Here is a 25,024-nt window from a genome sequence, read left to right on the forward strand (position 1 = left end):
CAACTCTGGCACTATAATCCTTGCCCATTGAAAGTTATGCCATCAGAGTCCAATGTTGGAAAGATTTGAAGTACAAGCTTGATGGTAGTCTTTGGGTATCATCTGAGGGCTGCCCTTGCTAGGAACAGAAACACTCCTTGCTTATAGATTGGTTACTAATTGATTTTTCCCTGAGTTAAAGAAACTGATGAAAACTTCCATTAAACTTGTAATCCAAGTTGTTTAAAGGAGTATCCACTCTAATCAAATCACAGACACCCGAGGTAGTACAGTATTTGTTTTATTTTTTTATTTTGATTTCAACCACTTTTGTGGGGACAGTTCAGCCAAACTGTTTGTTGTTATGATTGTTGTTTTTACATTAGTAGTGATTCCCTAGGCTTCTTGGAGTATTGATCAGGAGAAAAATCTTCAAGTAGTCTGTCCTCAGAATTAAAGACTTAGACATGTAATGGTACAAAACCCACAAAAAGTACTTATGTACAAAAATCAGTTTGACTGAATTAATCCACTTCCTCCCCAAAAAAGAATAAAATCATCAAAATTAAAAGACAAATACTGTAATCTTTTCAAGGGTCTGTGATTTGATTAGAGTGTGTATGTGTAATAGTAATGGAATTTGAAGATCCCCTGTATTGGCTTGGTTTTTGGATTGATTGTGTTAAAACCCAGAGCTTCTGAATCCCACTTGTGGGATGGAGTTATTGACGTGAAAAGAGAGGGCTGAACCGGGAGGAGCTGGTGAAGTGAATTTAGAGAGGCGCAAGCAGAGAGAGAGGCAGAAGAATTTTTTGGAAGCAGCATCATGGAGGCAGAGATGGAGAGGATTGCTGAGGGCCAGTTCGAAATGCCCAGGACCTTTGAGAGCTGCCACCAAGAGCTGCCAAGGACTGAGGAGACATGGCTGTTATGGTGGTACTTTGTCTGTCTGTTTTGATGTTGTTTTGCCAGATTCATACACTGGTGAAGGACAGTGCTGTTGTTGCAGAGGTCCTGGAACCTTGCTGCTGGTTCAGGGGTCCTGAAACTGTTCTGCAGACAGAGAATGAATTGCATTCACTAGTGAAGGCCAGTGATGTTGTTTCAGAAGCCCTCTGGAGGCTGGCACAGAGATCTGGGTCCAAAGAGCTGAAATGTGATCTTAGTGGTGTCAGGGGATGGTCTGGATTTTCTCAGCCTTGAATTCTGATCTCTGAAAAGATTTCAGATGCTGGCTGATCAAGGAAGTCAGAGCTGAGTGGCCTCCATCCCCTGAGGTCAAGGATTTTTCCAGTTTTGGGGTCTTGCACAACAATGCAGAATGTTGTCTATCTCAGTGGGACCTCCAAAATGTTGTACCCAGAAAAGGCAAGCAAGACGCAAGTAACAATTTTGAATTGGACCCTTTATTATATTCCATGTTGGCTGATCAGGCCACATGGCGGGCTGAGGAGATACCACCCCACTGTCCTAGATTGTACAACTGATACATGTATCTTCTAAGAACTGTACCATTATATGATCAGATAGAAAGACTCTCTATATAAAGAGGGTGTAGGAGGAAATCAATTATTTTGAGATGTTATTAAAAATGGATAGTCAAAAGATGGATGTCCTGGGAAAATGGGAAAGGGGGAGTAAGAATGCTGAAAACAATGTTACATAAAAGAGGCGTATAATAAAGAGCACTCAGCTTGTAGTGTCTTTGTTCTTTATCAGTCTGCCTGCAGTAATGTAGATCAGAAACCTTAGTCTTTACTTTGGTCTAGGAACAATCCCATCAATTGAGTTCAAACCTGTCCTGTCTGCACATGCTTCAGCCTCAATGCATTAGTTCTCTTGGATTATTTGAATGACTTTGGTGAATAGATTCCTGACCTTGAAGTTGGGAAAATCTGAAATCAAATTCTGCCTCTTACTGTGATGCTGGACAATTGATGTAGCTTTTTTATGTCTCTCTGAGTTTCACCATGTCTCAGATGGAGAAAATAGGAGCACTTACAATCTAGGTGAGATGAGGGTATTGTCCATTCTTGCATCAACTCATGGAAAAGCTCAGTAAAGCTGCTTCCTGATATGTGTGACAGAGGGAGACTCTGTCCCCTTCAAAGCATGGGCAGGAATTTTTTGAAGGAATCCTCTTTTCAAGTTTAATGATGAAATTACCTTTTTTTCCTCTCCTTTTTACTTTTTAGTTTACATCATTCATTTCCACAAGATTTTGAGTTGCAAATTTTCTCCCCATTTTTTCCCTATCCACCACCCCAAAACAGTGATCCCACTGAGTATCCCTTCCCCCAATCTGCTCTCTCCCATATCTTCCTCCATCCTCCCTCCAACTTTCCAGTAGGGCATAGTAGATCTCTGTGCCCCAATGCCTGTATATCTTATTTCTCAGTTACATGTAAAATAATAGTAATAATAGTGTGTGTGTGTATATGTATATATATATATGTATATATATATATATATATATATATATAATTTAAACATAAAACTTTCAATTCCAGATTCTTTCCCTTCCTCCCTTGTCACCCAACCTTACTGGGAAGATAAGCAGTTCAATATAGGTTGTACATGTGTAGCTAAGCAAAACATTTCCATAATGGATATATTGTGGAAGACTGACTACATTACCCTCCATCTTATCCCTCTCCCCATTTGTTCTATTCTCTACTTTTATCCTGTCCCTTTTCAACAGTGGGTGCTCCTAACTTCCCTCCCCCACCCAGCCTGCCCTCCCTTCCATCATCCCCCCACCTCATCTCCTTCCCCCCTACTCTCCTGTAGGGTGAGATACCCTATTTAGTGTGTATGTCATTCTCTCCCAAAGCCAAATTCAGTGAGAATAAGGTTGACTCATTCCCCTTTTCCTTCCTGTTCTTCCCCTCCATTGAAACAGTTTTCCCTTGCCTCTTCTATATGAGACAATTGACCCCACTCTGTCTCTCCCCATCTCCTCTGATTATATTCCTCTCTCACCTCTTAATTTCACCTTTTAAGTATCATCCCTTCCTATTAAATTGGTCCTGTTCCCTCTGTCTATGTATACTTGTACACATATATACACACACTCTGAAGCAGTCATGTGATGGTGGCTGCACTGGCCACTGCGCCTCAGGCACTTCTACAACCAGGGGGTAAAGGCCTGACTACCCTCCCAAACTCCCTGATCCCAAAGTCCACACTGCACTGATTTCTCACTTTGTCCTTAGCATCTATGAGTTGATAATCCTGGGAACTTCCACAGCTGCAGTGATCTGAAGTCCCTCCAGCCAGGGGTTGGTTGTGGCCGCCCTGAGGCTCAAACCTCTGGCTCACACCGAGCTGGGTTTGCTGCCAGACCACTGTGCTGGCCCCTTCCTGTTAGACTACCAGTTTCTCTTCAGCGATAGGTTAGCTTCTCTGTGTCATTTTGTGGGTTCTGTAGCTCCAAAGTTTGTTTAGAGTAATTTTTTACATGAATTGGAGGAGGTGGAAGAGTTGAAATTACCTTTTTCATTGGCTTCTGAGTAAGAAAGGAGTGTGTATACAAAAGGGAGGGTGGGGGGAAAGAAGTGAAGAGGGGGACAGACAGACAGACAGGCCTTGAAACCTTGAACAGGTCCGTTGGAAAACAGGAACTGAGGAATCATTTTTATTCTTATTTTTATTAATTTTTTCTTTTAAATGTTTTATTTTTCAATAAAAGTGATTCTTTTTTTTTGTAAAGGCAATTCTTTTTTTTCTTTTAGCAGGGGAGAAGGCAGGACAATTGGGGTTAAGTGACTTGCCCAAGGTGACATGGCTAGTATTAAGTATCTGAAACTGGATTTGAACTCAGGTCCTTCTGACTCCAGGGCCATGCTCTATTCACTGCACCACCTAGATGCCCCTAAAGGCAATTCTTAACATTCATTTTTGTATAAAATTTTTACTTACAACTTTGCTCACACCTTCCCCCTACTTAAAACATTAAGGAATTTCATATAGATTATACACGTGCATCATTTAAAACATATTTCCATATTAGTCATGTTGTAAAAGAAGAAATAGGATAAAAAGGGAAAAATGTGAAAAAAATAAGTGAAAATAGTATGCTATAATATGCATGCAGACTCCATCAGTTCTTTCTATGGGTGTGGATAACATTTTCCAACAGAAATCTTTTGGATTTGTCTTTGATCATCGCATGACTGAAAAGATTGAAGTCAATCATCGTTCATCATTTTATAATGCTGGTGTTACCGTATACATTGTTTCTATGACTCTGCTCACTTCCCTTTGAATTAGCTCATCGAAGTCTTTCCAGGTTTTTCTGAAGTCTACCTCCTCACCATTTCTTATAACATGATAGTATTCCATTATATTCATATGCCACCACCTTTTCATCCATTCCCCAACTGGTGCGGATCCTTATCTTTCCAATTCCTGGCCACCACAGAAAGAGCTGCTATAAATAATTGTGTACATATGGGTCCTTTTGCTTTTTTATGATCTCTTTGGGATACAGACCTAGTAGTGGTATTGCTAGATCAAAGGTATGTATAGTTTCATTGCCCTTTGGGCATAGGAACCAGGGAATTCTGAATTCCAGGTGCAAGATTCTAATCTAGTATGAACTGAACCAAAACCAGAGTATCAGTACTGACATGAGATCACAACCCAACAGTGATAATTAATCACATCTCCATAATAGAAACAGACTGCTTAAGTATAGAAATCTTCCAATTATTCATAGAAACATTACAGTGGATTCTACCTGACGTGTGCCCCAGGGCCAGAAGACGCTGTTTGGACAGGAAGGTATGAACTTCTCATGTTCTTGGAGAGAGGGAGAAAGAGAAAGAAAGTGAGAAAGGCTGCAAAGCCAGGTCACTATACAAGGTAAATATAATCACAAATTCAGTCATAAGTACCCTCTCGTGTCCCAGGGGAAAGTTATGATTTCTTTTTTTTTCCTAAGCAATCGGGGTTAAGTAACTTGCTCAAGGTTACAGGGCCAGTTATTTCTGGGTGTGGTGCTAAGTATCTGAGCCCAGATTTGATCCCCAGGTCATCCTGACACTGGGGCTGGTGCTCTTACTCGCTGAGCCACCTGGTCACCCCTGAAAGTCATGATTTCTTAACATTCCTGGAAGTTGGAGATAGGGTGAAGAAGAAGAACTTATCCAAGGTGACCTATATGCCAAGCACTGTGCTAATTCTTTTACAGATTTTTCCTCATTTGAGCCTTTGCCAGCACAAGCCTGCGAGTCTGGTCCAGTTGAAAGAACAAGACTTTTGCTACTGAACAGCACTGAATCAAATAGGTCCTGAGCTATATCTGTGATCCTGTGATTAAAATGTCCCTTTAATCAGTGGACTCGTGCGACACATATGGGGAAGGCAATCCCTATTCCAATGCCCAAAAACTGTGAAACATTAGGGGCTCCTTGAGGGTGCACATTGGACCTGGAGTAAGAAGCACCTAAAAAACTGGCCTCAAACATTTAATAGCTCTGTGACCCTGGGCAAGTCACTTAAACTGTCCTTGCCTCTGTTTCTTCAATTATAAAAGCACTGATCTTGCAAGGTTGTTGTGAACATTGAACATGAGCATATTTAGCGCACTACCTGGCACATCATGAGCACTATGTAAACACTTATTCTCTTCCCTATTTCCAGTTTTGGAGAAAGTTTCCCCTGTTGGAGGCTTGGTTATATCTAGCTGACTACATAAGAAAGAAGAAGAGGAGTTGAAGGTGCCTTCTCACCATTTTATATCTGGATTGGTAAAAGATGGGAAATAAAAACACCTGGAAAGAGACTGAGGTCTTTTCTGAATGAAGCTAAAGGAGCCTGGGTGATCAGTCCCTGTCTGTATATTCAAAAGCAGGTTGTGGTTCAGTGGTTTAAGTATATGTGTGTGTGTGTCTGTGTGTGTCTGTGTGTGTGCTGAGTATGCACATTGCAGGTATATACAACAGGTATATGTGTGTTGCATGTTATATGTATGTGTGTAAGAGTGTGTCCTCTTTATCTGCCTTGGCCTCAATAGGTTCTCCCCTATCATAGGATACACTTAAAACACCTTTTCCCACGCAGGAACCTCAGAAAGAACTGTGTTCTGCAGTATGAAAGAGAGATTGAAATAGAGAGAGTCACAGAGAAAGAGAAACACAAAGATTCTGAAAGACTGAGACCTGGAGAAACAGAATGAAAAAAAGAGAGAATGCTGAGTCCCAAACTTGACCCTTAGAGGCAGAGAAATATTTAGCTCAGCTCCTATGATGCCAGTGGCAGGAGGGAAAGGGATGGAGGAGGAATGGGAAAGGGAGGTAGGGGCATTGCTGAGCTGAAGTCTTCACTGTTCTTGGCTGAGGAAGAGGAGGAGGCTTGAGGAAAGCTTGTGGATCAAGCATGAGAGAAGAAGAAAAGGTGGGGGAGCATGGCCTATGGAACTCTGAGGAGTTGAGTCCTGACTCTATGAGTTTATTTACAGAGATTGACAAACACAGGTCAGGAACACATCGCACCTTAGCTGGTGTCTTTCCTCTAATCTCCAGGACAGGGACAGTCACCATCTTTTAGAGTGTCCATCCTCTGGGCTGGTGGCACATAAGGGTTTGGACCACCCTCCCCACATGGAGTAAATCCTGAAGCCTTGATCCATCTGGGGCCTGCAGAGTGCACTGAGCATTGACCCTGGAGTCAGGCATAACTGAGTTCAAATCTAGTCTGAGTCACTTACTAGTTTTGGGACCCAGCACTAGTCACTGAATCTTTGCCTGCCTCAGTTTCATGCCCTGTAAAATGGGGGGCATTAGAGCACCCACCTCCCAAGAATACTGTAAGAATTAAATGAGATATATGTAAAGCTCTTGGCAAAGTGTCTGGCCTACATTGGGTTCCTAATACACGTCTATTTATTACTTAGAATTCCCACCCTAGGCAGCAGCAGGAAACATGGGGGAAATCCTGGTTCCCCTCCCTGGAAGGTGGGAGGCTGGGTCATAGAGCTCATCTAACGGCCTCTGTGCCCAACTAAGCATCTTCTCATCATTAGAATGACGTCTCCCGAGTGTTGCTGAGGTGTGAGTCCCTTCTCCCACCCTCCAACTCCTGCTCATCCGCTAGGGTTCTCTGGAGGACCAGCCTGAGCGGCTCCTTCCCTCTTCTATGCCTTCGACTGCCCAGCAAGAAGTAAATGAAGGGATATGCGCTGCTTTTCAGGCAGGCCAGGAGCGTAGGGAGCCAATAAGGTATGAAATGTGAGGAAAACCCCAACCTTCCATCTTGGAATCCCTTAGGTAGGCCACAGAGCAGGAACACGAGAGTCATGAGCAGGACCAGGAGGTGGAGCCTGGGGGGCTGCTGGCGCTGGGAGCTGCGCTGGACCCTCAGCAGCAGCATCAGGCTCGACCCGGAGAACACTGGGGTGAGGTGGATGAACCACGTGATCGGCATGCTGGGGTATGCCTCGCAGTAAACCTGAACTCTAACTTGAGTGCAAAGGACAAAATCTCCTACCCAGAACAATCCAGGAAGAGCCCAGAGGACAGCGCACACAACTGCAGAAGTGTGCTTGTATCGGCGATGTAGGTACCAGCTGGGGAAGAACACGGCTAGACAGCGCTCGGTGCTGATCGCAGTCAGCAGGCTCAAGCCCACATTATAAGACGCGTCTTCGAGGTAGATACACACCGCGTAAGTGAGAGTATTATAAATAGAACTTAAAAATGCATACATGGTGATCAGAAAGGAGCAGCAGAGGAAGAGGGCGTCCGCCCCGGCCAGGTTGAGGATGTAGACAGAGAAGGGGTTCCTCGGAATGCGGAAGCCCAGGAGCCACAGGACCGCGCTGTTCCCCCCCAGCCCAACCAGGGCGATGACCGCAGAGACGATCTCCATCCAGACATTCAAATAAAATTCTCCTTGTGCCCCCCAAACTGAACTTCTCTCTGTTCCGTTGTCATAAACGTATTGCCACTGTCTGGGGGAGGGGGTCACTGCCATGGTGCTTGGTCCCAGCCCCTGGAAGCCCGGCTCCTCTCAGACGCTCTGGGGACAGGAAGACAAGGAAGCACATCAGAGACTTTTCTAGAGAATCTCTCCCTTCGGCCTTCTCAGGAATGAGAGCCTCTCCTTCCCCACTCCCTCTTTCTAAGGTGCTGCTAGGTGGCGCCACAGTGCACCGAACGTTGGGCCAGAGCAAGAAATACTATCAAAGCTAACCTCAGAGACTTACTCTCCGTGAATCAGTGGACTACTGAATGACCACCTCACAAGGTTCTTCTGAGGATTAAATGAGATAATATCTGCAAAGTGTTTAATACAGTTTGGGTGCTTAATGTTTTCCCCTGTAATGGTGTTTAAGTGTAGCATAGAAATGAGAAATGAGGCTCTTGCAGATGAAGGGGGTGACACCTGCCTCTCCTCTTTTTCCTGACCAGGCCCCAAGCCATCCTTCATTTCTGCCTTCTCTTTCTTTAGTTTGCAGAAGAATCCATGAGGGCTTGGCTACCTTCTATGACCCACGCTGACAGGCTCAAACGTCAGCTGAATCACTCAATTAGATGTAACACTTTTTTTTTGCATTTATGTATAGATGAATGCATTTATTTCTTCATTTGCTTATTAATTCAATCAAAAATTCATAAATGTATTCATCATTTTAAATTTCTATCAACAGCTTTTCTTTTATCATTTTTATTGTTCAATACCACCCCCCCATCAGAGTCCATCTATTTTTTTAATCAACACGTAAAAGAGAAAGAGAAAAATGCTTCAGCACAACTAGCATTATATTAACCACATCCAACAGTGTACAATTATTCCACACCCATAGTTACCCATCTCTGGAAAGGAGGGCAGGAAATGTAATTATCTCTTCCCTGTTTGTGTTAGTGTGTGTTAGTGTTGTTTGTGTGTGTGTGTGTGTGTGTGAAACTTCAATAAACACTAGGCTGTATAGGATTCAGAGAGCCAAATCATTTTCCATCCCAGTGTTATTGTTGAGAATACAAAGAAAATGAAATTGTCTCTACCCTGAAGTGGGTGATGTTCTACTGTGGGTGGGCAGAGGGGAGGAGCCTGCAACAGCAGGGAGTCACTTTATGCAAGACCAAGTAATTAACCAGCATAGAACCAGACCAACTACAACTATCAGGCTGTCTTTTTTTGTTTTTCTATCACATGGTCTATTGCATCTTTATTGACAAATGATGTCTTTTAGGGCAGATGAGCATGGCAGAGTCAGGGTATTTCTCCAGACTGAGAAAATGATATAAATCATGGAGACATGGTGACCATTCAGATGGAAACTCAGGAGGAGAAACTGGGAAACAGAACATTGGCATGCTCTGTCAGTAGGGAGAGCTGAAAGATTCAAAGCAAGATTGCCCCTCACTGCTAGAGACCAGGTTGAATATATTTTTATATGTAATCAGGAAATATTTAATGAATTATATAAAGTATACATTAAAAAAGTAGAAAAAGGGAATCCTAAAGGGAAGCTGATGAATTCCCTAGAACCAGAACTTAGAACAAAGTGAAAGTAGAAAAAAAAAATGCTGATCCCTTCAACAGAGAAACCTCCAAATGAAAAATTCTGGGAACCAAAATGGGCAATTATGGCCAAAATGCAATGCTTATCAGTCAAAGGGGGAAAATCACTACAAAAACAAACAAAAAAACAAGAAATAATTCATATACTGAGGAGGCACAATTGGGATCACACATAATTTTGAAGCAGGGAATTTATAATAAAATATTCCAGAAGGCAAATGATAAAGGCTTAAAGTTATAACTAACTTAAAGAGCAGACATGAATGTAATCCTGCAAGGGAAAAAGAGACTTTTCATGAAATAGAGGACTGCAAAGAAGTCCTGACCAAAAGGCTAAGGCTCTATAGAAACATTGAAGTTCAAACTCAGAAGTCAAGTGAAACATCAAAAGGTAAACAGAAATGAAGTATGATTAAAAAAAAAACAAAGGTGAACAGCTTACATTCTTTTATGTAGAGATGGTGTGTGTATCCCTTCTGAACCTGAGCATCCATCAGTGGACATGGAGGGAATCTAATTAAAAAAAAAAAAAGACTGGAGCGGCAGGACCAAGATGGTGGAGTAAAAGCAATAACTTACTTGAACTCATCCCCAATTACCTCAAATACCTGTAAAAAAAATTACTCTAAACAAATTTTAGAACTACAGAATCCACAAAAGGGTAAAGTGAGATACATCTCTGGCTGACGACAGCCTGGCACACCTCCAGGTATGGTCTATCCCTCTGGGCTGGGAGTAGAGTGCAGTCCCATGTGGGCTGCAGGGACAGAGACCCATGGAACCAGGCTAGCTGGAGCAGACCTCAGGGGATTGAATCACTGGCAGCTGTGGTGGTTTCCAGACTTCTTGTAAAGCTAAGCATGACCAGTTTTCCAGAGGAGTGCTGCTGCAAATAGCTTTAAGGTTCTGATCATACAGTATAATGAACTCTCTATTCAGCAACAAACTAAAGCAAAACATTCACAGTCATATAACACAACAACTTACTATTAAAGTGGCCACATAGTTTTAAACAAAGGTCTCATTCAGGATACATACAATGGTCTCCCACCCCTAGGTCACATTTTCTTAATCTCATCAGTGAGAAAGTCTTCTTTCTTCTTTATTTGAGACTAGCTTCCAATCATCCTTAAGGGATACAAAGAACAAAGTTCTCCCACCCCAAGGTCACAGTAAATCAAGATCTTGTCTGTCAGCACTAAGTACCCAAGGAAAGGTCCTTTCATCTTGGCTCCAGGATGACTTCCAAATTCCATGGTTCCTCTTCCATGCTTTCAGTTCTTGCCTGAATTCACCTATCACCTGGATTCACAGGTAGGCAGCTCACAGTTCCTTGTCAAGCTCCTGGTCTAGCTATGGTTCAGCTCCTGGCCCAGTTCTTCATCCAGTTCCTATTCCATTTTGAAGCTCATGGTAACCAGTCCACCTCAAGCCCTTCTCAGTTCGTTTCTGGGAAGACAAAGCTTAACAGAGCCACAACAACATTCATACACATTTCCAGCACTATCACATCAATTCACTTTCTGCCTGTGAAATCAACACAGACCCACAAATAGGGTCTGAGAAATCAACACACCATCGGTAAAGTTCCAAGACCACTGAAAACATCTGTAAAATCCTCCTCCAAGACTTCTGTAAACAGACAAGAGAGTTCTCTTTCAGGTTTTCTGAACTAGCAGTAAGGTCCAAAGTTAGTCTAGACTAACTTGTCATTGGTAAAGTCAAGTTGGTTCTTTGGGATCATTATTTCCTTTTCCATATATTCAGTAAATACAATGATACAACTGCCAAATTTATCAACATTGAGACTCAGGAAACCATAAATGAACAGAAAGAAAATTAGGTTCAATATAACTGAATTAAAATGCTGAAAAAGGCAATTGGGGAAGAAAAAATATTAAAATAATTGTTCAAGTAGAAAGACATTTGGAAAGAATGTTGGCCCCCAAAATACTTCTGGGTGAATATGTAGAGGAGGACAGCCTTTCTTAGAAGTAATGCAATCTCAGTAAATAGTAAAGAAGAAAATCGCTTCATGTCTCTATTTCAGAAAATTGGAATGATAGCATCAGAAAGGGCCTCAAAAGCACCTAATATAATTCACACATGGAGATAAACCCCCCTAAACACATTTCCAGTGAGTGAACAACTGAGATTCTCTTGAAGGTAAGTAGTGAGGGAGAATCCACTGTGCTTCAGAGTAGGCATCCAACTACATCAGAGATATTGTTGGAAGGTATTTCTTGATAGAGAGTCACAATTTTAGTCAATTCTAGTCATTCCTCTTTGTTCTACCTTCTGGGACCAAGAAACGCAAGGTTACTCCCTCTTCCAATTGCCAGCCCTTTAAATCCTGGAGAACAGCCTTTTTATACAACATAAAAGTAAACTGTAGAGTGACAGTGGAATCTCTATCAACAACCTTGAAGGACACACATTTATCACTAGAGAAAGAGTCAAAATGGATGGAGAAGCATCCATCTGGTCTGAGGTCTTTCCCCACTCCTCTTCTATGACTTAGTGATACTAGACTTGTCATGAATGATTACCACCATCACCCCCTCTTCCATGAAATGAGAGAGGCCAAAGAGATGGTTGGAGGAATTGTTGGATCTAAAAGGTATTTCTTTGTTGCATGAAAGCTTTACTGAGTTCCCTGCTAACTCTGAGGCTTTATAATTCTTAGAAGAGAGTCAGAATGGTGAGAAAAAATGTGATTCCTGGAATTAGTAAAGGAGAGAAGAACCATGAACATATGTTATCTACATACCCTGAAATCCGTTCTAATATTGGTGAAATGTCCCCCTCATGTCAACTTATTCACTTTTTCAGTAGAGCTCAGAGTAACTCCTTCATGCATTGATTTTCTAAATTAATTTGTGTTGTTCAGAGTCAGAGAGAAAGAAGGAACAGTTAATATAGAAAACAAAAATAAACCAATGAAAGGGATAAGACAGTGCAGAAGGGAAAATAAGAAGCACTTATGTCGCTCTCAATGATTCCCTAGAATTGTTCCCACAAATCCTGAGAACCCAGACCTCTACCACCCACCACAATTCCTGAGAGTGACAATGGAACCTTGCCTTTCCCCTCTACACCATTTCCTTTAGCAGAGAGGGAAGAAAATGTGTAATGAAAAGAAGGCATATCCCTGAGGTTACTGACCTGGATGTGATGCTCTGTTTTCTGGACCTGGGGCTATCTTTGAGAGTCTCTGGTTGGAAATTGAGAGCAGAGCATGTGGCATCAAGAGTTAAGAAAAGTTGTTGTGGTTTCTGATGCAGTAGTACTGTCCAAGCAGAGCCCAGAATTATTTATAAGTGACTTTCTCAGGGGAATTATCTCAGTATCTCTTCATGACTTTTGTCATGTCCCTCTGATGCCTTGTGATTTCCCCACTTCTACCCCATATAGTCACAATGGAATATATTTTACAGCTGCTGATCACATGTTATACAACCGAGGCCTATCTAATGATGAGATTTTTTTTCCTGAGCCCTCTGCTTTCTCTGAGGTCCTTACTGGGAGGGAAGCTAGATCAACTGAGATGATGGCAGGAAGCATGGGCCTCTCATACGAGTTTCTGCTTCACTCCAATGAGAAGGTGACCCTATGGACTAAGACACCCATATGTTTCCACACCTGCTGCTTCATTGCTTACTTGTCCTCAAAGTACTTTGAGATAAGTAAAAATGGAAAAAAATAGGGTGAATGGTATCTTTTGAGTTCTGCATAAATTGGATTTGAGTGAGGCAGAATTCTATAAAAGCCATTGTCCTCCTAATCTCCTCCAAAGTAATTAGAACCTGGTGGCAAGACAAAGCCAGGATGACTGATAGAGGTTCAGGATATAATCGATGCCCATAACATCTTTGATGCCTAACCAAGCTATGAGTGCTTCACAGCACTCGCTTTAGCCACTTTCATGTCTGTCAGAATGAAAGGTTGGGGGTGGCTAGGTGGCATAGTGAATAGAGCGCTGGCCCTGAATCCAAATCTGGTCTCAGACACTTAACACTTATTAGCCATGTGACCTTGGGCAAGTCACTTAACCCCAACTGCCCTCCAAAAAAACAATAAAAAAGAGGAAAAGAAAAGAAAGGAAAGGAAAAGAAAAGAAAAAAGTTGTCATCTACATGCTAGGAGTAGACACTCCCCTTACCTCACTGATGGACTTGAGACTCCTTGATTACCTTCAACTAGGTTTAGTATATCTGCCAAAACGGTATAGTGGATTGTGACTGTTGTTCATTCTGCAGCTTTTTGGAGCCACATGTAATAGTTGGGCAAATCAAGTGAATGTCAAAAGTGGAAAGCAGACCTAAAAAGGACTCAATAATCCTTACAACCAAAGTGCTAATGTTCACCCCAAATCCCTACTATTCCAACAATAATAAAGAATGGGAAATTAAAAAATAAAAAAGACCCTGACCATAAATGCCTACTGAGGTCACAAAATAAAATCATAACATAAACTCAGAAGAAAACAATGAGGTCAAAACAGCTACAACCAAAGCATCAAAGAAAAATGTGAATTGGATACAAGCCCAAAAAGAATTACTGGATGAAGTAGAAAAAGTAGTTTTCAAAATAAAATCATAGAGGTAGAGGAAAAATAGGGAGGAAATGAAAGCAAAACAAGAAACTATGAAGAGACATTATTTTAAAATAGAGGATCAGTGATCTCATGGAATGACATCTTGACTCATATGTTAATTAGATATAAGTAAGGCAGAGTTGCACAAAATCCTCAACTTCACTTTCTCTTCTGGAGTCATTGGAGTCCAATGGCAAAATAAAAGTCAGGATTATTTATAATGGCTCCAGATACAGTAGATGACCATGGTATCTTTGATGTCTGACCAAGCTTTAAACACTCCACAGTACCTCCTTCATCATCTGTCTTCATGGCCATCAAAACAAATAGCTCTGATTCACTCAGTCCATTGAGGGGAATTTTCTCCTTCTATTGACAGACATACACCTACCTCACAAATGGGTTTGAGGCCAGTTTGTTACCATTGTCCTGGTTTATACAGTTGGCTAAGATGGTGTAATTGGAGTTTGGCCACTGCACATGCCAACTTCTTTGAGCCACAGGTGAGAGTTGGACAGAGATATAAAGTAAATGAAATATCCTGAAAAGGGCTCAACAAGTTATCACAACAGTGATGCTAGTCCTACTTGAATAGTTCATACACTCCAAGACAATCAATAAATTAGTAAAAGAGGCATGAAAATACTGGAGAAAATAACACATTAAAAAAAACAGAATAACATCTTAAAAATCAACTCATTTGGAATATAGATGAAGAAGAGTTCATTTAGAAATTATTGGTTTACCTGGGGACTATAATAAAGAATAACCTAGACATAATATTTCAAGAAATTATTAAGAAAAACTGCCCCAATATTCCAGGACTGAAGGGTAAAATAAAGATGCAAAAAACCAAAATCTACCCATTACTTAAATCCCATTCAAGCATGAGTCAAGAAATTACCCCATTGATGTCACTGGCTGTCTTCCAAACAAAGGACAAACAATTATCTCTTCATAATTTTCTTCTGTTGTTTTTTATTTCTTTCCCTGAAAGAAATAGAAAAAAAAAGAAAATTCCCAGGAATGTTATGTTCCAGGCCTCCCAGATCAAAAAGAAAATACTTCAAGCATCTAGACAGATACAATTCAATCATCATGGAGACAAAGTCAGGATCTCACAAGAGTTAGCAGCTACTATATTAAAGGAGCAGAACGCTTGAAATATGATATTCTGGAACAAAACTGAGTATGATCCTTCAAGTGAAAAGGGTATTAAATTAAGAAGAGTTTCAAGCATTCCTAATTAAAGGAAAATCTAGTACTGAATAGATAATTAGACTCTTTTAATACAAGACTCAAGTGAAGCATAAAAAGTAAACATGAATGAGAAAATCATGAGGGACTCAGGAAGGATGAACTGTTCACCTTTCTGCATGTGAACATGACACATGCATCTTCTAAGAATCTTACACTTACACGGACAGTTAGAAGAATTCTGCACATAAAGAGGGTTTAGGAGGAAATCAATTATTTTTAGAAGTTTCAAAAAATGGATAGTCAAAAGATGAATGTCCTTGGAAAACGGGAGAGTATGAATTCTGAAAATTATTTTACATAAAAGAGGCATGAGAGAAAAATCATTTACCTTGTAGTGTCTTTGTTTTTGTCAGTCTCTCAACAATAATATAGATAAGAAACCTCAGTCTTTTCTTTGATCAAGGAACAATTCAATCAATTTAATGCAAACCTTTTCTGTCTACACATGTCTCGGCCCCATTGAATTGGTTGTGAAGGATCCTGGCATAGGGAATAGATTTCTGGACTCGAAGTAGGGAAAATCAGGGTTCAAATTCTGCCTCTTACTGTGTGATGATGGACAATTAATGTAACTTCTTCACACCTCTCTGAGTTTTCCCATGTATCAAATGGAGGACTTACAATCTAGGTGAAATGACCAAACTGTCCATTCTCACCACAACTCATGCAAAACCTCAATAAGACTGCTTCCTGATGTGTGTTCTGGAGGGAGGACCTTTATCTCTTCCCTTCAGAGCATGGGCAGGCATTCCTTGACTGAACCCTCTTGTCAAGTTCAATGATGATATTATCTTTTTTTTAGCTTCTGAGTAAGAATGGAGGGTGCATACAAAAGGCAGAAGGAGGGAAGGGAGAAGAAATGGGAGAGGGAGAGAGACAGAGAGAGACACAGAGAGAGAGAGACAGAGACAGAGAACAGGAACTTGAGAATCATGTTTCTTTTCTTCTTATTAATATAAAATTTTGAGTTCCATATTTACTTTCACCTCTCCCTTCCCCTCCTTAAAAGATTAAGCTATTTTATATAGGTTACACTTGTGCAATCATGTAAAGATTATCTCCACATCAGTGATGTTGTGAAAAAAGAAACAGAATAAAAGGGAAAAACATAAAAAGTGAAAGTAGTAGGTTTCAGTATGCATGCAGACTCCATCATTTCTTTCTATGGATGTGGATGGCATTTTCAAACAGAAATCTCTTGGGCTTGTCTTCAATCACTGCATGGCTGAGAAGATTGAAGTCAATCATAGTTTATCATCTTATAATGTTGCTGTTACTATGTAAAATGTCCCCCTGGTTCTGCTCACCTCCCACCTATCAGATTAGCTAATATGACAAAAAAAGGAAAATAATAAATGTTGAGGATGTGGGAAAATTGGAGCACTAATACATTTTGGTGGAGTTGTGAGATGGAGAGCAATTTGGAACTATACCCAAGGGGTTATAAAACTGCGCATACCCTTTAATCCAGTAATACCACTTCTAGGTCTGTATCTCAAAGTGTTCATAAAAATGGGAAAAAGACCCATATGTACAAAAATATTTATAATAGATTTTGGGGGGAGTGGTCAAGAACTGGAAGTTGGGGGAATACCCATCAATTGGGGAATGGCTGAACAAGTTGTAATATATGAATGTAATGGAATACTCTTGTTCCATAAGCAATAATTAGCAGGTAGACATCAGAAAAACCTGGAAAGACTTACATGAACTGATATTGAGTGAAGTGAGCAAAACCAGGAGAACATTGTACATAGAAACAGCAACATTGTGCAATGCCCAGCTTTGATAGACTTAGTTCTTCTCAGGGACTCAATAATCTACGACAGTTCCGAAAGACTCATGATGGAAAAGATTATCCATATGCACAGAAAGAAATTCGAAGAAGGGCAGAGTCAAAATGTTGGAGTAAAAGGAGGAAATTACTTGAGCTCATCTCCAAATGCCTCAAATACCTGTAAAACATTATTTAAACAAATTTTGGAGCTACAGATCCCACAAAATGACAAAGTGAAACAGACTCCAGCTGAGGACAGCAGGAAGGGTCTATTGCATGGAACTGGGAATGGAACGCAGTCCTGTGTGGACCAGGCCAGACCAACACACAGAAGAGCCAGAGCAGATGTCAGGGGACTGAATCATTAGCATCTGTGGTAGTTTCCAGGCTTCTCAACCCATAAATGCCAAAAAGAAAGTCAAGGATTGGTCCTGTATGTACAAATAATTTTATAGCCGCTCTTTTTGTTGTTGCAAAGAATTGGAAGTCAAGGGGATGCCCATCAATAGGGGAATGACTAAACAAGTTGTGGCATATGAATGTAATGGAATACTATTGTGCTATGAGAAATGAGGAGCAGACGGACTTCATAATAACTCAGAGAGACTTATATAAACTGATGCTGAGTGAGGGGAGCAGAACCAGGAGAACCTTGTACAAAATTACAGACACTGCATATCTGTGATGACTAATGTTGATAGACTGAACTCCTCTCAGCAATGCAAGGGTATACGACAATCCCAAAAGACTCAGGATGCCCCTCCAGAGAAGGAACTACGGGCTGAATGCCAATTGAAGTAAACTACTTGCTCTCTCTCTCTCTCTCTGTCTCTGTCTCTCTGTCTCTCTCTCTGTCTCTCTGTCTCCCTGTCTCTCTCTGTCTCTCTGTCTCTCTCTCTGTCTCTCTGTCTGTCTGTCTGTCTCTCTCTCTCTCTGTCTCTCTCTCTCTGTCTCTCTCTCTCTCTCTTGTTTTGTTCCTTCTTTCTCATTTTTCATTCCACTGGTATAATTCTTCTTTAGCAACTTGACTAATGTTTAATGTAAAGGTATTTGTAGAACTTAAATGGGACTGCATACGACCATGGAGGGGGAGGGGGAGGAGAGAGAAAGGGAGAACATTTGGAAATCGAGAAATTGTGGAACTGAATGTCATAAACTAAAAGTAAATAAATACATTTAATGTAAAAAATATTTTTAAAAGAGAAAGTAAAAGGTCAGTGGGGAAGCTCTATTGGAACTGGGTGAGAGAACAGCATGGTCTGGCCCTTGCCCTGGGAAAGCAGAGGTGGCAACAACTGCACTTGCTGCTGTGGTGACTGCTTCCACAGATTCAGAACCACAGATGATGGGGGGACCAAGCAGCTGACCAGAGGGCAATTGTAAGAACCTCTTTGCTTGCACTGAGGCAGGATTCTCTTGCTTTACCCTGCTTGGATCTGTGTCACAGTCTTGGGTGGTGGTCCTATGTGAGGACTGCTGGTGTGACAGCTTGTTGAGGTTATGGAGAGGCAGTCTTCCTCACAGTTCTGAGGCAGGTGCCTAGAAGAATTTCTGACAACAGATGCAATAAACCTCAGAAATTTGGAAAACATCACTCTCCACTCTGGAAACAGAGTTCTACCATGGCAAAAGTTGTTGGTACATGCAACCAGGAAATAAGATATACAGGAAATGGGGTAGAGAAATCCATCTTGCCCTACAAGAAAGTAAGGAGGAATGGGGTAAAAGGAGAGGTGAGTGGGATATATGAGAGGGCAGACTGGGGGAAGGAGTAATCAGTATGTTGGGGTGGGGGGTAGGGGTATCATGGGGATAAAATTTGAAATTGCATATCTTGGGGAAATGAATGTTGAAAAGTAAAAATTAATTGATTAAAAAAAGAAATTTGGATTCTGAATGCAGACCAAAGCATAGTACTTTTGCTTTGTATTTTTTTCCATTTCTGTAGTTTTTCTTTTTTGTTCTGATTCTTCTTTCATAACATGACTAAGACAGAAATATGTTCAATATGATTACACATAGATAGCCAAAATCAGATTTAATGTTATCTTGGAGAGGGGAGAGGCTAATGAGGGAGAAAATTTGGAACTCAAAATCTTAAAAAAGTGAATGTTGAAAATGAAACTAAATAAGTAAATCTTTAAAAATCCAAATATGGGGGAGGAGTCAAGATGGCAGCATAGAAGCAGGAAGACTCCCTGTACTCCCCTATAACCACCTCAAACACCTATAAAAATGACTCTAAACAAACTTTAGGGCTACAGAACCCATAATGTTACAGAGAGAAAGAAACCTCCCACGAAAGAAAACCCTGCAGACTGGCAGGAAGGGTCAATCACAGCACTGGAAGTGGAGCCCAGCCCCACATGAGGCCAAGGTTTTAGCCTCAGTGTGGCCCGACAAGCCCAGGTTGGAGGGACATCAGGAGAGTGGATCACCAGCAGCAGTGGCAGTTTCCAGAGTTATCAACTTATGAATGACAAAGACAAAGTAAGAGATCAGTGCACATTGAGAACAGGGAGTCCAGGAGTGTGGTCTGGCCTCTGTCCTCAGGGTGAGAAGCAGCTGAGGCACCGAGGCTATGCAGCCACCTCCACATGGCTGCTTCAGAGCTCCTGGCCTGAAGATTGTAGGAGGACCAAGCAACCATTCTGAGGGGTAATCACTCTTGTTTTAACCTGCTAGGATCTGGATTGCTGTATTGGGTGGAGGTCCTGGGGTGGGTGACCAGTATGCCAGAGTCAGCGGAGGCTTCAGAGAGGGCACCCAACTAATAGCTACAGCACCTTAAAAAACCCCAACAATTTGGGACAAAGCTTTCCTCTTTGGTAGTAGAGTTCTACTGTGTCAAAAAGCTCAAAAGTCAAGTAAATGAGTGGCAACATGAGCAAGCAAAGGAAGCAAAGCAAGCACAGCAATCCCACATTGGACTCCATTTTGGGGGACAAAAAGGATCAAAGCATGGAACAGGAGGAAGACAGTGAAATCAGAACTCCTGCACTAAAAGCTTTCAAGAAAAATATGAATTGGTTACAGGACATAGAGGAGCTCAAGTAGGATTTTGAAAAACACATAAGAGAAGTGGAGGAAAAATTGGGAGGAGAAATGAGAATGATGCAAGAAAATCAAGAACAGAGAGTCAACAACCTGGTTGAAGAAAATAACAACTTAAAAAATAGACTAATTCAAATAGCAAAAGAGGCTCAAAAAGCCAATGAGGAGAAGAATGCCTTCAAAAGCCAAATTTGCCAGATGGAAAAAAGAATCTCAAAAGCTCCCTGAAGAGAATCATGCCTCAAGAATTATATTGGAGAAAATGGAAGCTAGCGACTTTATGAGAAATCAAGATACTATTAAATAGATCCAAAAGAATGAAAAAAAATCAAGGCAATGTGAAATATCTCATTGGAAAAACCACTGACCTGGAAAATAGATCCAGGAGAGATAATTTAAAAATTATTGGATTATCTGAAAGCCATGATCAAAATAAAGCACCTAGAAATTATTCTTCAAGATATTCTCAAAGAAAAGAACCTTGACATTTTAGAACCAGAGAGCAAAATAGAGGATGAAAGAATTCACCAATCACCCCCCAAAAAAGATCCCAAAAAGAGAACTCCTAGGAATATTATAGACAGGTTCTGGAGTTCCCAGATCAAGGAGAAAATATTACAAGCAGCCAGGAAGAAACAATTTGGATATTGCGGAAACACAAACAGAATAACACAGGACCTGGCAGCTTCTTCATTGAGGGATGGACAGGCCTAGAATATGATATTCCAGAGGTCAAAAGAGCTTGTATTAATACAAAGAATCACCTACCCAGCAAAACTGAACTTAATGTTTCAGGGGAAAATATGGTCATTCAATTAAATAGAGGACTTCCAAGCATTCTTGATGAAAAAAACCATAGTTGAATAGAAAATCTGACATTCAGATGCAAGAAGCAAGAGAAGCATGAGAAGGTAAACAGGGGAAAGAAACCATAAGAAACTTATCAAAGTCAAACTATTTACATTCCAATATGGAAAAATAATAATTGTAACTTATGAAATTTTTTCTCACTATGGGAATAGTTGGAGGAATTATAAATGTATATATATATATATATATATATGTATATATATATATATATACACACACACATACATATGTCTATATATCAGGGTATATGAGTGTATGAATGCATATGTGAGTGTGTGTATATATGTGTACAGGTATACATAGACAGAGGGCACAGGACCAGTTGAATAGGAAGGTATGATACTTAAAAGATGAAATTGAGAGGTGAGAGAGGAATATAATGAGAGGAGATGTGGAGAGACAGAATGGAGTAAATTATCCCATAAAGAAGAGGCAAGAGAAATCTATTACAATGGAGCAGAAGAACAGAAAGCTAAAAGGGAATGGGTCAACCTTACTCTCATTGAATTTGGCTTTTGGAGGGAATGACATATACACTCAATAGCTTATCTTGCCCTACAGGAGAGTAGGGGGGAAAGGGATGAGGGGAGGGAATGATGGAGGGGAGGGCAGGTTGGGGGGGAGGAAAGTTAGCAGCACACACTTTTGAAAGGGGACAGGGACAAAGTGGAGAATAGAACAAGTTGGAGGAAAGATAGGATGGATGGAAATATGGTCAGTCTTTCACAATATATGGGAAGGTTTTTCATTAGCTACACATGTACAACCTATACTGAATTGCTTATCTTCTCAGTAAGGGTGGGTGACAAGTGAGGAAGGGAAAGAATCTGGAATTCAAATTTTAAAATTAAATGTTTAAAAAATATATTTTTACATGCATCTGGGAAATAAGATATCCAGGCACTGGGGTATAAAGATCCATCTTTCCACTGGAAAATTGGAGGGAAGACATAGGAGAGAGGAGATTGGGGGAAGGGTATACAGTGGGATCACTGTTTTGGGGTGGTGGGTAGGAGAATTATGGGGAAAAAATTTGTAACTCAAAATCTCGTGGAAATGAATTATGAAATCTAAAAAATAAAAATAAAATTTAATTTTAAAAAGAGTGTCAATTATTAGCTGCTAGCTGGATGGTGCAGAGTGTTGGACTGGAGTTAGGAAGTCCTTCAAAATGGACTTCAAAAATTTATTAGCTGTGTGATTCTGAACAAATCATTTAAACTCTACTTGTCTCAATTTCTTTAATTATAAAATGGGACTAATCACAGCACTTACCTTTTAAGATTATGGTGAATATCTAATGTGATAATATTTGTACGGTCCTGAGCACAATGCCTATAAAAATGTTCATTCCCTTCATACTTTCCAACTTTGGAGATGGGTCTCATGTATTGTAGGTTTCCCCTCATGGAGCTTGGTGTTATCTGTCAATGTGTCAATCACATCACCAACTATAGGAAGAGATGAGGTCACAATCAATCAGTATTACTGACTGAGTATGTATAAAGCCAAGACCCAGCAGCTTTCCAGAGTACTGCTGCTGTGAACAGCTTTCAGGGTTCTGATTACACAGTATAGCAAACTCTATTTATTCAGTAACAAACTAAAACAAAACATTCACAGAAATAACAGTACAGCATTCAGAATGTTATGGCATAACAATTTGTCACTAAAATGGCCACATACTTTTCACCAAAGTGATCATATAGTTGTAAGCAAAAGATAACATTCTTTTAGTAACTCAATCATTCTTGGGTAGGCATGCCACCTTAATTGACACAAAGTACAAAGGTCAAAGTCCTCCACCCCAAGGTCACTTTGTCTTAATCTCTGTGATCAAATAAGTCTTCTTTCTTCTTGATTGGAGATTAGTTTCCAATCATCCTTAATTAGTAAGTCCTCAACTCAATCATCTAAATGTAAAGGTCAAAGTTCTCCACCCCTACTAAATCATGAAATCATGATCTTCTCAGTTTGCTTTAAACACCCTAGGAAAGGTCTTTTCATCTTGACTCGAGACTGGCTCTTCACTTCCATGGTTCCCTTTTCATCGTCCCAGCTCCTGCCAGTTCCTTGTTGTCCATCTTATTGTCCAGTTCCTGTTCCATAGTGAAGCTCACAGTGTCTAGTCCACCTCAAGTCCTTTTTTTTTACATGCCCCATTAGAATCATTTACACTTGACATACAAGATTGTCTGATCTTAATACTGTCTCAGACTTTTCCACTCTGATTCCAATTCTGTTAGGAGAGATCAGATGTTATTGGGGATCTAATCCTGTATATGAAAACATAAGCAACAACACTCTTGCAGGTAAAAGCTTTCTGCCCCTGGGTTCAATTTTTGTACAAATGAACTTAGTTATAAGAGGCTGATTTTACTCCAGTTATAATAAAAAACTTGGGAGAATACTTAAATAATTAATTCAGAACAGTGCATATCAATGAGTTGTTCATAATAACTTGTGCTTGTGCTACAGGACATGCAGTGCAAATGGGTGTTATTTCCACATTTGTAATAAATTTGAATGAAATTGACTTTTCCATTAATGTAGTACAAAATATTCTATGTTACCTCCCTCTAAGAAAATTAATTCCACTGAAATTCTTTTCCCCAAACCAAACTGAAGACATTTTTTATTTAATTTCAGAAGTAAACAGAATAACAGCTAGGTCCCTCAATCAGTTGGACCAATACCCAATTATTCTTATATCATTTTGAAACAAGTAAGGGCCTTATTTTATTTTTGCCTAATTATTCTGAAAAAAAGAAGCTATTGTGGGGACTTAATCTTTCAAATGACTATGGAAACATTAATTGTCTGATGACAAACCTGAGTAATATTTTTTTAGTTGCTTGGGATATGGAGTTATTGCACCTTTAGATTGAAAACAGCAAGATTTCACATACTTGTTTTTACTGACCACTTGCTCTGAATATAGAAATTTGCTATAAAAGGAAAAAGCAAATATATGATGATTATATCAGAATCAAAATGGTCCTTCAGAGTTAGGCCTAAAAGCACATGTGCAATAGGATATTTGATAGGATAAAGCAGGTAAGAGTCACAGTTTGGCAACCAACTATACAATAATAATCCCACCTCATAGCCAAATTCTGGCATAGCCAGGTAGGAAATATTCCTGTTTAAAGGAACACAATGGGGAGATTGAGCCAGGAAGAGCCCACCTTAGGCTGATGCTAAGGTTGTCCTCTTGACTTTTCCCAAATGTGAACCTCCACCTATAATAATTCAGGATCACATTCCCTCTGAGTAGCTTGTGGCATTTTTCTCAAATGGTGGATTACTGACTTCATGATTCATCAGATAACTGTACATGAATTTAAAACGAAATCAATTACAGTCTCAAATTTTTTTTTACCTTAAAAGGCAAGTTTAAATCACAGCTTAGGACTAGATTATTTTTACTCTCATGGAGTTGTAATAAACACTAAAAATTTACCAGGACTCACATATACATGAGAGATTTCACTTAACATCTTTCACTTGTTTTTCTTTACTTTTCAAATTTAAATTCGTCATGGTGTAAAGACCTATTATTTGAAATCATTTCTATATTATACATAAACTTGCAAATTCTAAGCAATAAATCCATTGTTTAGTAACTCCATACTCCAAACAAGCTCTTTTCCCAGAAAGCTTCCAGGGACCTGGAAAGTCTACAAAATAAGAGCAATCAACAGGGACCCCAGAGAAAGGGCTGATAGTGATGTCCCTGCCTGTCCACTCCATGATTTTCTTCTTCTGGACTGATGTAAACTGCATACTGTCTGGGTGGCAAGTCTAATATTTTCAGTCTTAATTTGTTTTGCCCTGGCTGAATTTTCCCTACATACTTCTATGGCTACTCCCTTGCCAGGATGTATTTCAGTGTTCCCATGTAACATTGTGCATTCTGTACTGGTATCTATTACAGTGGACATGGTGTGTTTATTTTT

The 25,024-nt window shown here is 40.2% G+C and overlaps 2 protein-coding genes across 2 annotated transcripts in view; both read right to left on the minus strand.

Moving 5' to 3' along the window:
* The window catches only part of DHCR7 (7-dehydrocholesterol reductase), a 300,532-nt gene that overhangs the window by 97,421 nt on the left and 178,087 nt on the right, over positions 1 to 25,024 (minus strand). The gene's annotated exons all lie outside the window — the stretch shown is intronic.
* Positions 7,003 to 7,956, minus strand: LOC138144970 (mas-related G-protein coupled receptor member X1-like). Its single transcript, XM_069066580.1, has one exon. The coding sequence runs from the start codon at positions 7,954 to 7,956 to the stop codon at positions 7,003 to 7,005; it is 954 nt and encodes a 317-aa protein (XP_068922681.1).

This window comes from Petaurus breviceps, unplaced genomic scaffold, assembly GCF_028583685.1.
Source record: "Petaurus breviceps papuanus isolate PSGF00001 unplaced genomic scaffold, PetGlider_PUasm1.0 90721, whole genome shotgun sequence".
NCBI classification, from domain to species: Eukaryota; Metazoa; Chordata; class Mammalia; order Diprotodontia; family Petauridae; genus Petaurus; species Petaurus breviceps.

Excerpts from the sequence above, each read along its gene's own strand:
- LOC138144970 (XM_069066580.1), bottom strand. The coding sequence starts at position 7,956 with ATGGCAGTGACCCCCTCCCCCAGACAGTGGCAATACGTTTATGACAAC.